Source organism: Rhamphochromis sp. 'chilingali' (assembly GCF_963969265.1).
Source record: "Rhamphochromis sp. 'chilingali' genome assembly, chromosome: 1".
In the NCBI taxonomy this organism is placed as follows: Eukaryota; Metazoa; Chordata; class Actinopteri; order Cichliformes; family Cichlidae; genus Rhamphochromis; species Rhamphochromis sp. 'chilingali'.
The window spans coordinates 58,323,507-58,338,336 of NC_137929.1; the positions used below are offsets into that span (position 1 = coordinate 58,323,507).

The 14,830-nt window shown below is 37.5% G+C and overlaps 1 protein-coding gene across 1 annotated transcript; it reads right to left on the reverse strand.

The window, feature by feature from the left end:
• Positions 1-645: 645 nt before the first annotated feature.
• On the reverse strand, positions 646-11,859 carry LOC308409297 (uncharacterized protein). Its single transcript, XM_080901930.1, has 11 exons — positions 11,839-11,859; positions 9,429-9,503; positions 9,038-9,113; positions 7,873-7,980; positions 7,682-7,714; positions 6,689-6,925; positions 6,029-6,295; positions 4,948-5,253; positions 4,593-4,853; positions 2,439-4,089; positions 646-2,222 (listed from the first exon to the last, which is right to left on the reverse strand). The coding sequence occupies exons 3-10, from the start codon at positions 9,096-9,098 to the stop codon at positions 3,932-3,934; spliced, it is 1,431 nt and encodes a 476-aa protein (XP_080758056.1). The 5' UTR covers positions 9,099-9,113; positions 9,429-9,503; positions 11,839-11,859; the 3' UTR covers positions 646-2,222; positions 2,439-3,931.
• Between the last annotated feature and the right edge of the window lie 2,971 nt (positions 11,860-14,830).

Here is a 14,830-nt window from a genome sequence, read left to right on the forward strand (position 1 = left end):
TAAGCAAGCTGGGCCAAGTGATGGTTTTTTAACTGGTGGTTTAATTTCTTCCAGCTTGAAGGCCAGTGATATGTAGCCCAATTCGATAGATGGGTTGGTAATATTTAAGACTGGAGTATTAATCAATGGTTTGACTTTTTTAAACAGTGTTGTAGGAATGGAGTCTCAGATACACATTGATGTTTTGAAGGAATTATTAAAGTTAACTTGATAGATAATTTGGGGGGAAAGATTTAAAATTAATATCAATGGCAGCTGTAGATAGTGTAGATTATATAACCACCTTTTAGGTGGTTATATAAAATAATCTAATGGTTACAATTCTGTTTGTGAAGACATTCATAAAGTCATTACTAGTTAATGTTAAAGGTATGCTTGGTCAACAAACTTCTCGTGTTTTGTCAGCATGGCTACAGTACCGAAAAGAAGCTTAGGGTTTAAAGTATAAGAAATCTGCTATTTGTAAGGTAATAGTAACAATGTTAAAACAGCCAGCTGATTCACAGATATGAATTGTTTGGAATTCTGAGCAGTAACATATATTTACATACACAGTTAAAAAAGGGTCATGTAAACTACTTAAATGTATATCTTTCAAATTACAAAAGAACTATGTAAAACCAGTAAAAGATTTAAAATGCACACTGTTTGTGGCTGTATAAACATCCTCTTATTCATGCCATACTCCGCTAATGTAATATTACTGAGAGAAAGGAAAAAAAAGGACAGATCACATAACTTTAACTTCCATAACTAAGGGATAAACAGGAGAACTTACGAGTGTCTTCAATGATGGCAGCATTACTTTGGTGTGTGATGCTACCTGAATCGCTTCTTCCTCTGCAGTGGTAGATACCTCCTTGTGACACATTAATAGCTTTTTTCCCTTCGTATTCTGTCATAGGCTCGTCTTTAGAGCCATATGTGGCAGCTCTGTACCACAAAATGGTCCAGTTGTCAGAGCCGTCCACAAAGCAGCTCAGTGTCACGTTGCCCCCTACTGGTATCTCATACCTCGTTGTTCTCAGTGTGGCAGTGGGTGTGTCAAAAGGGTACTTCGCTTTTCCAGTAGTATTTAGAGAAAAGCAAAGAGAGAGAGATTTGTTTTAAAAGCTGTTGTTTCAGTTATTTCATCTTCACAACAAAAGCAAGAGAGTTCAAACAAGCGTCATAAAAGACAATGTTCAACTTGATCAGCTAAAATAATAGCTTGAATTAAAATTGTCCAAATTCGAATGTTAGAGGTACAGTGGGGCAAAAAAGTATTTAGTCAGCCACCGATTGTGTAAGTTTCCCCACTTAAAATGATGACAGAGGTCAGTAATTTGCACCAGAGGTACACTTCAACTGTGAGAGACAGAATGTGAAAAAAAAAAATCCATGAATTCACATGGTAGGATTTGTAAAGAATTTATTCGTAAATTAGGGTGGAAAATAAGGTCCAATTTTGGTCCATTGGAAGGGTTGTTTTGTAACACCAGGCAATGTCTTTTTTTCGACATCTGCTGAACATCTAGTGTTGTTATTGCTAGGATCTTTACGTTTACGAGCTATTATTGTTCAAATGTAGTGGTTGTGGACATCTTTTCAACACATTTTAATAAATGACAATTTCAACCTGGTTACAAACAAATAACTTGATTAATTAACATAAACAAACCAGTCAAAGAAAAACAAGAAAATGTTAAATAACCAAAACAATTACCCACATGTACTTATTAAATATATAGGCTAACACGTAATTAATCATGTTTGTTTATACATAACCCACATTCATATGCATCATGTTGATAACACCACATTAATGTTTATATTTGTAAATTAATAAAAATACATTTATTAATCATGTAAATTCCCTGCACCTGTAATAGACATCCATAACATCCAAAAGATTACTCAGTTAAAATCCAAATGTTGAACATCATATTGACCTTCAAGTTGGGTCACGGTTGGGCTTGGTTGTGTATAGATGTACAGAATTAGTCTTCGACCGACGGACCCAATAAAGACCTGATCTGCAAGTCTAGAGCTGGAATTCCTTTTTTGTGCCATATTTGTAGATAATAGTGTATAGAGTATGAGGTCTGTATTTAATGTGCTATCTTCAAACAAACTAACTGTGGAAAATCTGAAGCGTCACTGATATTTGTGTAGCAGAGGAGCAACAGTGGGTTCACAAAAGGATTCTTTTTTGCTTCGCAGCTACGGCTCTCCTCACTGACCTGTAAAACATCCACATAAAGACATAGAAAGTTTTATGATGCCATGATGAGCCAAAACCTGAAATCCTTTAATCAAAAATACTTATATATATATATATATATATATATATATATATATATATATATATATACATATATATATATATAATATGTGTGTGTGTGTGTGTGTGTGTGTGTGTGTGTGTGTGTGTGTGTGTGTGTGTGTCTGTACTGTACCATTTCCAGTGTCTTCCATTTTTGTTTGCTGATTCATAGACAGCAGCACTACCTAAAAAAATAAATAAATCCAGCACCAATTATTTTAAAGTCATTAGACTGAATAAACAACAACAACAACAACAACAACAACTTTTATTGTATAAATAAATCCAGAACTATGCAATTTTTCATAATTCAAAATATTTTCATACTGTGAGTCTTTTTAAATTAAAATATTCTTCATTTGGCTGCCGGCTGCCAACACATTATCACATAGTCACCACAACACATTATCTGACTCCATCTCAGCCTCCCTGTCATTCTCCACAGTCACACCAACCCTCTACATACTCGACTAGTTATGGATAGATGACACCTTATGCACCTTATGTCACCTGTGTCAATACTGTGTTGGCGTGTTATTCGATATGTGCTGAATTGTAAAAAACAAAACAAAACCCCCCCAAAACATTTCAGGCTACTGGGATCCCAGATGATACCAGACTGGAGAAAATCATGTTTTCTCTCAACTTGGATTGTTTAATGGAGGATAAAAAGCTAGCACCTCTCCTCTTGGTGATTTGGAAATTGCAGTCAATTTGGCTCGGTCATATGATTTTTTTTTTTTTTTAAAGCTATACACACACTGATGAATCTTCTTCTATGGTCGTCTGCTTTACCTCCTCTAGGGCAGCTCCATCTTCAACTTCCTTTGTCCACTATGCCCACTGTCCTCTGCACATATCCAAACCATCTCAGTCTCACCTTCAATCTTGTCAACCTGAGCTGTCCCTCTGATGTACTCATTTCTACTCTTGTCTATCCTGGTCACTCCCAATGAAAATCTTAATATCACAAATCACCCCTGACACATTGTCAAACATGTCCTGCTCCACCCTCACAAACTTCTCTGTCACTTCTGACTTCCTCCAGCAGAACCACAGTTGCTCTCTTGACACCATATCATGTCACAGTGTGTGAATGTGTGTGTGAATGGGTGAATGACTGAATGTAGTATGAAGCGCTTTGGGGTCCTTAGGGACTAGAAAAGCGCTATACAAATGCAGGCCATTTACCATTTACATAAAAATTTGACTTGTAACGCAGCCTCAATCAAAATTAAAATTTTAATAATAACAAATGTAAGTACTGACCAGGATGAAGGGGGCTGTTTTCACTACTTTCATTCTGGCTGAAGATTTCAGGTGGTACAGTAGCTAGTGTGATACCAAACATTTAAACAGTATTAAGTGACACTATATGAGACATTTTTCAAAATACAATTTTAAAACCATTCTCCCAAAAAAGAACAAGATTATTTCGATGCTCATATATGTGCTAATACAACAAATGACAAGTGAGTTTCTTCTCAAAGATTACGATTATTTTAAAAAAAAGTCACATTTTTTAATGCTACTCACATTTAACCGTCATGTAACGCGATGGTGACTCTTTTCCTGAGTACTGACACTTGTAGAAACCTTCATCAGACTTTGACACTGCCAAGAAGTTCAGCTCCTCTCGGGAATCATTTTGGACAAGTTTGTCATTGTGATAAAAGCCACATTGGGAAAGATTTTTTTTCTTCTCAAGTTGCAACTAAGACTAACAAAAGTTCCCTCATTCACAGGATCAACAGGGACCACCATGAGAGGACCAGAATAAAAGTCTGCAAAACATACAGAAGATATTGTTTCAAATGAATCAGCTGGTGCTGGATTTTAGAAAATAAAAAAGAGGGAAAAAAACATGTGCAATAATAATTACTGATTGATCAAATGTCTTATAGCTTATAGCTAAAGATCTGATATGTGACTTATAAAAAACAACAACAAAATCGTCCTTTCTTTTAGCTCATAGAGCCCTTTCAACTGTCAAGTGTGTCTCAGTGAGATGCTATTCAGCCTCAGCTGAATGGGGAGTACAATTACATCATAATCATATATATATATATATATGTACTTGAAAAATGTTGGTAAATTAATTTATAAAACATGGAATGAAATAAAACTAATAACGAAGAGTATTATGCTGCTGAGTTGAGATTCCAAAAATAAAATAATCTTTACATTTCTGCCTCTTTTTCCATGAAAGAATTGCTTAACATACATAGTGATAGAAATATTCATGAAACGTTATAACACAAAAGGGGAAAAAAACCATTCTACAAACCCTGTAAAGTGATGTTGACTGCATTGCTGAACTCTTTTAACATAGACTCACACCAGTACACTCCGTCATCTGAATATGTTGTGTCGATTGTGCATACAGATTCTCCTGACAGCCAAAAGTTGCTACAATATGGCCGGCCATTCTCTGGGAACTTCCTCACTCTCCATGAAGAAGAGTTTCCCTTACAAGTCAGTTTGACAAAGTCAGAGCCAAAATTTTGCACTACAGGGCCGACTGTGAGAGACGCTGCTGATGAAGCATCTGAAAAACAACATGGATCAATAAGTGAAAGCACAGGAAGAACACATAAAAACTAAGCATCATTACAAGTATTGAGAGACAGAAAGAAACTGACCAGCAGACCAGACAAACTTTGGATCGCTGTAGTAGGTGTAGTAGTAGTTGCTTCCTCTTTCCGCTCTGCACACATATGCTGCTGTGCTTGTCTGCCCAGTAATGATGTACAAACTCTGAGCAGTCTTGCTGCCATCAGGTAGCAGCTCATACGTGTAGGGCTCCTCTGTTATTTTATAATAAGGAACAGCTTTATACCAGGAGAAGCTCCATCCTTCAGAAGGATATTCAACCTCACAGTTCAGAGTTACTGAGGCTCCAGGACTGAGCCATGAGGGAGACAGAGTGAGGACAGGATGCAGTTTAACTGTTGAAACAATATTTTTAGATTAGGCTTTTTTATTTATGTATTTTTTTAAATAAAATTGCTATATGATGGGTCCACAAATCAGGCCAGGTTCACTCTGCCCTTTTGAACAAAAACATTTAAATAACTGGATGAAAACATGTAAATAAATATCACCAAATCTTGACAGTGGAATTACAAACTGTACCACTGTCATACATAATACTAATTTTATTGTTGTCATTTGAACCACACCATGTCACAATACGCTGTGTGTGGCACACATAAAGTTACACACTGGAGAACACAATAACAGACACTGAGATACAACTGGAAAAACACGACATTTAGATGTGACAGACTGAGAGGGAGTAAAAAAAGGGAAATATGCACAAAGATGCTGAAGACAGAACATGGAGATCAGACAAGGACAGACTAGGCATGAAAAAGGGAGCCAACATAAAACAAGAAATCCAGTGCTATAGCTACCAAATTCAGAGAAAACACACACATTCTAGAACTGGAACATAAATAATTTCTTAACTCCAAGGCAAAGAATCACATGTTCAGAACAAACTCAAAATACTGGGTCATTATTTAATTAATCAGTCAAGTGACTGGACTTATTTAAGTCCATTCAAGAAACTTAAAGAAGTCGAGTTGCTTTTCTTTCCAAGCTCCTTAGGTTACCATGGCCTGGATGAATGAGAATCTGCACAGACAAGTTATCGTATGTTTTTTTTTTTTTACTAATTTGAATGAAGCAGTTTATATGGATGAAAGATGCCCAACTTACATGATACAGTTACTGGAATGACATTACTCCACTGTGTGAAGGAAAGATCCGTTTTGCCTCTGCATTGATAATCTCCATTGTCATCCCAACCAACATTGTAGAATGTTCTTTCATTGGTTGTATAATATGTGGTAAACCTTTTTGGTCTCCAATCATAGCTCCAGTAAGTTCCTTCACCTCCCTGGATGTCACATCTGACAGTGAATGTTTCACCCATGTATATCTTAGTCCAGTTGGGCTTCAGGGTCAAAATGGCCGTAATAGGAACTGTTCACATAAAATATGAAATTAAAAGAAACACAGAAGCATCATCTAATTCAATCCAATTAAATTTATTTACATAGCACCAAATGATGCCAACAATTGCCTCAAGGCTCTTTATATTGTGACGTAAATACCCTGATATATATATATATATATATATATATGTATGTATGTATGTATGTATGTATGTATGTATGTATATATATATATATACATACATACATACATATATACAAACACACACACAAAGTCTCTCTATCTGTCTGGCTGAGAGGAAGACAAAACGAAGGACAGATCGCATAATCTCATAACTTTAACTTCCATGGCTAAGAGATAAATAGGAGAACTTACGAGTATCTTCAATGATGGCAGCATTACTTTGGTGTGTGATGCTACCTGAATCGCTTCTTCCTCTGCAGTGGTAGATACCTCCTTGTGACACATTAATAGCTTTCTTCCCTTCATATTCTGTCATAGGCTCGTCTTTAGAGCCATATGTGGCAGCTCTGTACCACAAAATGGTCCAGTTGTCAGAGCCGTCCACAAAGCAGCTCAGTGTCACGTTGCCCCCTAGTGGTATCTCATACCTCATTGGTCTCAGTGTGGCAGTGGGTGTGTCAAAAGGGTACTTAACTTTTCCAGTAGTATTTAGAGAAAAGCAGAAAGAGAGAGATTTATTTTAAAAGCTGTTGTTTCAGTTATTTTATTTTCACCACAAAAACAAAACAGTGTGAAAAAGCAGCATAAAACACAATGTTCAACTTATTCTGCTAAAATAATAACTTGAATTGAAATTGTCCAAATTCGGATGTTAGAGGTATGTATGTATAACTCTGAGTTTGTTAGCTTTGCCTAACACCACATATAACAGTGGCTGTTTTATCATGAGTCTAGGACCTCAATAAACTGAATATGAACTGTTTACATTAAAATATCCATTTAGGAGATAAAAAACAAAAAAAAAAAAAACTTTGGTCTTTATAACATAAGAATAAATGCAAGACAGCTAGCTGGGTCACTATTTATGCATGTGTTGTTGTCTTACCTTTTTTAAGACAACTTAAATTTAAAGTCTTTATTTTGTACTAGGTTTCTTTCATCTTTTTCTTTCTTTTCATATTTCCCCTGCCCAATAGTAGTTTTTATCTGACAGGAAGAGGTCTTTCCAGCGGCTTTTGGTGTCTTTGTGATAATAGGACACTTTAGCCAGTGTTAAAAATACTCTTCATGCAACCGCAATTTGAGACAAGCAACTCATCTTACAGTGAAGGTACATAGAATTAACTGTTACATATGTACAATATAAATACAGAGAAAATGTAACTTTAATTGTAACTTAGAGTGCAGATAGTTTATATATTATAAAAGAGAAAGAAAACAACTTCTTACCTTGAGCATCGTCAGAGAAAAGTGCTGCAAGCTCTGTAGCAAAGATTAAATCAGGACATTATCAAATTAGCAGACTATCAAAATCATTAAACGATGGAAAAAAGGAAACTTTACAAAAGATTGCCTGCCACACACACACACACACACACACGCACATACATACACACACACACACACACACACACACATACTGGTATGGGTTGTATGCTTTGCCCTTTTCTCAAACCCTGCTAATCGTTGGTCTAGACGGAGTAGTCTTTCCACAGGTCCTGGACTCCTGAACGTATGGCTGCGCTGTTCTAAAAAGTATGGGGAAAAAAGTCACTTCAGACCTCTTACACTGTGTGTGGAAGTCAATAAAATCTAAAACACACCAACTGGACATTTTGAATTTGGGCAAATATGTGGTTCACAAGGTCAAAATAAACAGTTTATACAATGAGGCCATTTATTAAATCCCACCTCATTGACATAACTGTGTTACTGGAACAGCAGTATTTTAATAACAAAAATCTGGTTTTGCTAAACATAACCCTAAAATATGTGAATCAAAATATATTCAAAAATTTTATGAAAATAAAGAAAAAAAAATTACTCTTGTTTTACAAAAGCTTTTTTCTTGTTTGAAGAACAGCTGGAGGGCTGTAGTCACAGTGGGTTCTTGTTCCCCTCTCCACACAGCATCTTTGGATTTCAGAGTGGTCATCGGGTTCTTGGTCAGCGTTCTCACTAAAGCTAGTCTATGTCAACTGCTCAGTTTGGGCAGCTGAATAGTTCTCACAAGGGTCCTATTTGTGCTGAACCTCTTCCATTTGAAAATTATGGAGCTCACTACACTCTTGGGAACCGTCAGTAGAGCAGAACATTTTCTGCAGCCTTGCACACAGCTTTGCATTGTAAAACCTCATCTCTGACCTCTGCAGAGAGTTCCTTTGACTTTATGGCCTTATTTTTGCTCTGATGTGGATAATCAGGTGTGAAGCCTTCTATAAAGAGGTGTATGCTTTTCCACATCATGTCTAATCAGTTTTGGTCCACAGGTGTACTCCAGTCAAGCTTTGGAAGCATCTTATAGCAATGATCAATTCATTTATTTCATTTTGATTACAGTTTGTCATCATGAGATACTGAGAGTAGATTATTAAGAAAAAATGAGACTGAATAACTCTGGAAAAAAAAGTAAACAAGGATATAGACAAAGAATTAATTATTTGAATTGAATGCAAAACCAACATTTATCTAATAATAGTCGTCATGTAACTCAATGGAAAGTTAAATCATAATCCAACCCTCCTGATTCGCTTTTCCTCTTTCCTCTGTAAGGACACATTCAAAACGACTGGTGCATGTGTTTACCTGAAAGTGCAATGAGAGCAGACAGGAAGAGCAGGGGGTGGAGCATCTTGTAGGGAGCCATCTAGCGGATAGGGAACTATAAGACAACAAAGATCGAAACCACTAAACAAACAGTCAAAGCCACATTCTGAACAGTGCACATTATTAAAAAAAAATAACATGCTAATTCATCTCTAAAATCTGATTCCTCACACTTATATTTCACACATTTCTCTAGACTGGAAGAGAACTCAGTTTGCTATTTTTGTTTTTATTTAATAATCTAATCCAAAAGTTTAAAGTGTTCCTCGCCCAGCATATTTACTATAAATAGTCTGTCACACAGTCACTAGATTTTTTTCAATAAATACCAGGCATGTTTCATTTCTGGGATGTAGAGTTTGGAGTTTACCTCAAACATAACCAGCTGTGTGTCTGTGATAAACACACTTGTGTTGTGGGTAAAGAAGTCACTTCTTGATTCTGCCTAAAACAACATGGATAAAAAAAAAGTTGCATTTTTTAAATGGCTCACTTAGTGCAAATCTTCTGGAGTTTCAGTCTTTGCAGAGCAAACAATTCTTTTTAATGCCATCCTTCCTTACAAACAAAACTGGGATTAAGCAATTATGAAAAATTAGAATTTGTTTATAGTTAAGCAATTATAAACAAATTATGAAAACTAACATAAAGATGTAAGCAGCCCGAGGCTCCTTTTGCAGGAACATTACAAAATAACATTTTGAATAAGTTGCATTTGAAGGTTGTACATTTAATAACATTATATTTTACATTCACCTGACTTTACATCATTATCATCACATGGTTAACTACGTTAACATTACGACAACAATGCATAAACGAACCATTATTATCTGCTCTACTTGTGTTTGGACTAAAATGCTAAACTGGCTGTATGTTTTTGTAAGATCTACATATACCTTGACTGACTCTGTTAATTTCAGGCAATCATTAAAATATACTTTTACATAGAGGGATGGAGTTCAGTAAAGTATTTTCATTATTTAAAAGTGTTTTTAAAAAGTCACTTCCTGTTATTTCTCCAGATGACACCACAGAGCTGCCTTTGGATCTCTGTGTTTTTATTGTTTTGCTTGTTTATAGTCCTGGGGCCTGTTCTTCGTACGTCGCTTACTACATCCAAGACCAAACCATCGCGCTAACCGTGAGCTCGCTAATCCGGTTCCCCGAACACACCTGCTGTTGACGATTAGTACAGCTGGACGCAGTAATGTGACATCACTGGGTGTCGTAAAAGGGGCTACGCATCGATAGTAGAAACATTGATCGGCAACCCTCTGATTGGTCGGCGAAAATGTCGAAGGGGCGTGCACGGTATTTTCCGGCAGCAGAGCAAGAACTCTTGAGTGAGGGATTTCAGGAGTTTCAGAGTTTAATTAAAACGCAAGGGAACACTGCAAAGGCTGCAAAAGCAAGGAGAGAGGGCTGGCAGAAAGTTGCTGACAAATCAAACTCGTAGGTAATTTAATAATAATAATAATAATGGATTGGGTTTATATAGCGCTTTCCAAGGCACCCAAAGCGCTGTACGATACCACTATTCATTCACTCCCACATTCACACACTGATGGAGGCAGCTACGGTTGTAGCCAGGCTGCCATATCGCGCCATCGGCCCCTCTGGCCAACACCAGTAGGCGGTAGGGTAGATCTATCATATGACACTATATTGTCCAATATCATATGGCATTATATTATATTATAATATGTTATATTATATCCCCTTTCACATTAGAGCCACAACAGGACCCACAAGAACATGGGAACAAGTAAAAGTGGAATACAGGAGTATTCTACAGAATGGTAATATTTATCTCTTAGATTGCTTTTCGTCTCTTGGCAAGGTAATACTGGCCTGTAATACTCTGTTAGTTTGTTCATAACAGCAACCAAGAAAAGGGCAGAGGAAAAAAAGACAGGTGGTGGTCCTGCACCCCCTCGTCAACAAGTTGGTTAAGTAAATAATACCCTCACGGGAATATCGATATCTCTCAATGAGCACACTGTCGCGCTGAGCTAAAGGATCCTGTCTGTCCCGCAATATACGCTGAATTCTGAGGACTCTCCTTATCAATCTTGCACCTTCCGCAATGGGTTGCTCGCGTAAACGGACAGGACATGGCTGCGACAGGCTTCCCAAATCCACCTTCGCTTTTATAGCCGTGGTCTCTCATCTTGATTACACGAAGTAATTTACAATTACTACTCTGAAATATGAATTACATCTGTAATAATCACATACATGTAATAGAATGTTAATAGTACATTTCCCTTTTTTAGGAAATGACCTGTATGTATCTGTGTGACATCAATAAAAGGATCAAGTGCTGCATTATTTTTAGTTACATTGATGTTATTTATTTATGGTGAAACAGTGGTGGAATATCGCTGTTGCTTTCGTATAAATGAAGCGGACATACCTGCGTGGCCGCGATCTAATCCTGTTTACATAAAGTAAACCTGCTCCCGAGCAGGTTTACGCTTACGGCTCTGTTGCTATGACAGCAAGTCCCGGATGAGCTTCGGGGAACCGAACGATCCAGGATCACGCGAAATCGTCAACAATCTAATCCAGCTAACTTACTTAGCGAGGTACGAAGAACAGGCCCCTGATGTGTTTCAAGTAGAACTTTGCAATGTGGATGTCATTAAGTAGGTAAAGTTTATTTAAATAACGCTTTTCACATATTTCACATATAAAAGTGTTCATGTTAAAAGTGATTTAGAATAAATAAAGTACAGGTACCGGCGTGCTGAGGAGTACATTGCGGCTCATCTTACCTTGGCTCTGATGAAGGCTGCTGTTCGGAAGGCAATCCTGGTGCAGCTGGACAGATTTGTCTCTGAGGACAGCTCTGTTTATGTGAGTCCTCGTCTTTGTTCACGCCCAGGATAGGATGGGTGGAGGTGTAGTTCACAGTTGAGCTGCCTGATGGGAACCTCCCACTGATGATTCATTATGTAAAAACGAGGCCTTGACTGCTCCAATCAGAGAGCATAATTAATTGCACCTCTGCCTGAAATGGTTAGTTAGCTGGATAACTTCTATAACTCACAGTACTGTGAGTCTTGCCAGTGTTTCCTGCAAATATTGCACCTTCATTTTTCTGCTTTAGTGCCTCTGTTTCCATTTTTACCGATCAGCTGGTAACTGACTGGAGCATATACAACTGATGGCTGTAGAAAAACTCCTCTGAGTTGATGGCTGTGACTGGTTTATGTGTGACATTAATTACACATCGCACATCGCCAGACTTCATAGCAATCAACAGATCCTGAAAAACTTAAAAAGGTAATAATATGGGCGGGCGGGCAGGCTTTGGGACATGAGAGGCCTTTAAAATTACTTTTAGGTAATTGTAAGAATGTGACTTAAGTGTCACTAAAGCCATTAAGATTTTGTAATATGTAAAGTCAAAATAAAAAAAATAAAAATCTGCTTTATATGTTACGTCTGATGTCGGTGTCATCACAGTTAAAGTGGGATTTGGCAGATTTCCAACCCTTACCCGTATTATGAAAACTTTAACCTGCCAAGCACTGTGACGACCTGAGTGGCAGCATTCTGTCACTCTGAAGATGCTTCAGTGATAAGTCAGCGACGATTCCTGGAGCATGGGTGCATTCCTTTTACTCGTGCTAAAGTGAGCAGTAGCGCTGTGTGCACAAACCCTGCTTTTCACGTGCTGTATGTGTAATATATATGTGTGGTATTTATTGAACTTAAAGCAAAGAATATGGAACAAACCATCTGTCAGCCTGGCTGTGGCACAACAGACACTGTGCCACGAATGCCAGTTTTTGCCTCTTTATGAGGTTCATGAGTCCTACAGCTTTGGTTTCACTATTGCAACTAAAGTTAAACGTAGTTAAGTGACGCACACTATTTTGATTTACTGAGAACTGCAGTATGTAAAGCCAACCCCCCCCCCCCAAACTCTAATGTTGCACTTGATGTGGGTGTGATCATGGGTTAAAATGGTAAAACAGCATTTTTGTAATTTTTAAAGTGTTCTTGAGTGATATTTCTAGGCTTTCTAAAGGTTTTTCAGTTTTTTCTTTGGACATTAGCAGATTTTTCACTTTGTTCCAGTCACATTCATGTATCCAGCTATTTTCAGAAGAGTGTTTCATACAGTTTGGCAGGAAGGTGCACAAGTTGATTCCCAAAGAGCTGAAGACTATCACAGCATAGTGTGCAGGATTTCCTTAAGAACTTTGAGAAAAATTGACCAGTGGAGGAGAAAAGAAGTGTCAGGCTTGATAAACAAATTTAATAAATACAAGTGTAGGCTGGTTCTCAGGAGGATATATAATATAATCTTTAACAGAAAAGGAAAAAAAAGAAATTAAGAATATGATCAAGTAGAAGGATGATACGGAAAATTAATAAAATAAATCTGCCGATATCCAAAGAAACACTTTGAAAGACCTCCAGAAACCCGGTGGAACTACTTATCAACACTACTTGAAAACATAGAGAAGAATGTCTGGCTTCTTGGTAGGAAAAGATGAAGAAGTGACAAGTGAGGGGCGGATCAAGAACACTGAACACTACTGTGCATTTCTTTGCTGTACATTCTTCCTGGGTGAAACATTTGACTTCAGTGCTATGTACCAAAACAAAGTGCAACACGAACTATGTCATGCCAAGCTTGTACACTTTGTCAAGACCTGAGTGGCAGCATTCAGTCACTCAGAGATAAGTCTCAGAGATAAGTCAGTGTGGGGGACAACTCATTCCTGGAATTCAGTTTGCCATCATTTGCTCTATTTTCCTGAAGAGAACATCAGGATGCAAAAGTCTAAAGCTCATGTTTGTGTCTTTCAAATTTTTTCCAAGCAGCCAGATGTTCTAGTAGATTTGTTTAAGTGGTCTTCAGTAATAGTTCTTACCTTGACTTACAGTCCTCAAAGCAATCTGATCACTCACGTCAGACCTATGACATCAATAAGGCATTTTCTCCCACAGAACACTGTTTTCTACTTCTGCTTTGTATTTTGATTTACTAAAATATAAATGTTTTAGGGTCCCAGGGGAGTCTAGGTCACAGCTTTGGAAGGTGCTTCAGGTCAAGAGGAGGTTAGGTGGAAGTGGTGGTGCTACAGAAAAAGCTGAGAGCAAACACACTACAAATGGCTAAAATAGAGACACATTCAAAGTTTCAGTTACACAGAGAAGTGTCAAACGAGAGTCTGCAGGCTGTGATGTACATGAGTCTGTGGAAAACAACACAGGTTGTGTGCATTTACTTTCACAGTATAAAGATACGGGCGTCATACTGACAACTGCTTAACTGCTGCTTGTGTTGTTGTTGATCAAGCCTGCCTGATGCTAACATAAAAACCTATAATATAAAAATGTGACGCAGCAACATTAGATGTCAACAAGCTCTCTCTGTCATACTGACATGTAAAAAAAAGCTGACAGAACAATCAAAATTTATTCATAAAGTTCAGACAAACAAAGCCTCGCATTGTGATGTCACATAAAATTCAGTCACATTGACCTAATAACCACAATTTGATGGAGCATAAGCTCAGAACTGATGCTGAGAGGTCACCGCCACAATATCACCATAGTCCTCAGACATTAACTGCTCAGCATTGGCTGCTGTTGCTAAGATGACGGTGGGGTCATTTCCCGTAAAATGAGGTCAGATATTTTTGAGGCGAAAGCAATTGAGTTTGATAAATAATTAAGGATACTCAAGGAACAGATCCTTCACTGACTTAAAACAAACAAACATTGTGAGTGGCTGAAGTCAGTCAG

Excerpts from the sequence above, each read along its gene's own strand:
- LOC308409297 (XM_080901930.1), bottom strand. The coding sequence starts at position 9,098 with ATGGCTCCCTACAAGATGCTCCACCCCCTGCTCTTCCTGTCTGCTCTC. Across the intron at positions 7,981-9,037 it reads TGCTCTCATTGCACTTTCAG|AACAGCGCAGCCATACGTTC; the intron begins GTAAACACATGC and ends CATACTTTTTAG. Across the intron at positions 5,254-6,028 it reads CATTCCAGTAACTGTATCAT|TTAAACTGCATCCTGTCCTC; the intron begins GTAAGTTGGGCA and ends TTGTTTCAACAG.